This window comes from Hylaeus anthracinus, unplaced genomic scaffold (assembly GCF_026225885.1).
Source record: "Hylaeus anthracinus isolate JK02 unplaced genomic scaffold, UHH_iyHylAnth1.0_haploid 0, whole genome shotgun sequence".
NCBI classification, from domain to species: Eukaryota; Metazoa; Arthropoda; class Insecta; order Hymenoptera; family Colletidae; genus Hylaeus; species Hylaeus anthracinus.
In genome coordinates this window covers 21,397,895-21,398,847 of record NW_026533254.1, presented here as the reverse complement: position 1 = coordinate 21,398,847, position 953 = coordinate 21,397,895, and the positions used below count along the sequence as shown (strand labels likewise).

Below are 953 nucleotides of genomic sequence, written 5' to 3'. Positions count from 1 at the left end.
AGCGTCGCTAGTGAGAAGCCTGATTTGAAGGACGTCGATGAAAAATCAGTTGAGAAATCTAGATCGCCTAGCGTTACTGGAGAATTGAAAGAAGCAGACCGATCGAAAACGCCGAGCGTCGCTAGTGAGAAGCCTGATTTGAAGGACGTCGATGAAAAATCGGTTGAAAAATCTAGATCGCCTAGCGTTACTGGAGAACCAACAGTAACAGATTTATCGAAACCATCGAGTGTCGCTAGTGAAAAGCCTGATCTGAAGGACGTCGATGAAAAATCGGTTGAAAAATCTAGATCGCCTAGCGTTACTGGAGAACCAACAGTAACAGATTTATCGAAACCATCGAGCGTCGCTAGCGAAAAGCCTGATCTGAAGGACGTCGATGAAAAATCGGTTGAGAAATCTGTTGAGAAATCAAGATCACCTAGCGTTACTGGAGAACCAACAGTAACAGACCTATCGAAACCATCGAGCGTCGCTAGCGAAAAGCCTGATTTGAAGGACGTCGACGAAAAATTGGTAGAAAAATCTAGATCACCAAGCGTCGCAAGCACGATCGCCGAACCGGAAGAACCGAAGGATCGTTCCAAGTCGCCTAGCGTCGCCCTGGAAAAATCTGAAGAAATCGACGAAAAATCAATTCGCGAAAGTAAATCGCTCAGCGCGGTGAGCTCTCCCATCGACGCGAAAGAAACCATACAGCATTCTCGATCGCCGAGTATCGCCGGCGATAAGTCCGATTTAGAAGCCGTCGATGAGAAGACGTTTGATAAATCTAGGTCACCGAGTGTCGCTGGCGAAAAGACTGATTCGAAGGAGACGGAGAAATCTAGATCGCCAAGCGTGACAACCGTCGCCGATGAAATGAAAGACGCGCTGGATCGTTCCAAGTCGCCGAGCACGACACCGGAGAAACCCGAGCTGAAGGAACCCGAGGAAAAAGCGATCGATAAATC

General features: G+C 48.0%; 1 protein-coding gene across 1 annotated transcript in view; it reads left to right on the top strand.

Annotated features, from left to right (window-relative positions):
* The window catches only part of LOC128894377 (microtubule-associated protein futsch), a 37,957-nt gene that overhangs the window by 27,585 nt on the left and 9,419 nt on the right, over window positions 1-953 (top strand). Inside the window, exon 9 of the mRNA XM_054156070.1 lies at window positions 50-840. Coding sequence (XP_054012045.1) covers window positions 50-840 — 791 coding nt within the window. The remainder of the gene's footprint in view (window positions 1-49; window positions 841-953) is intronic.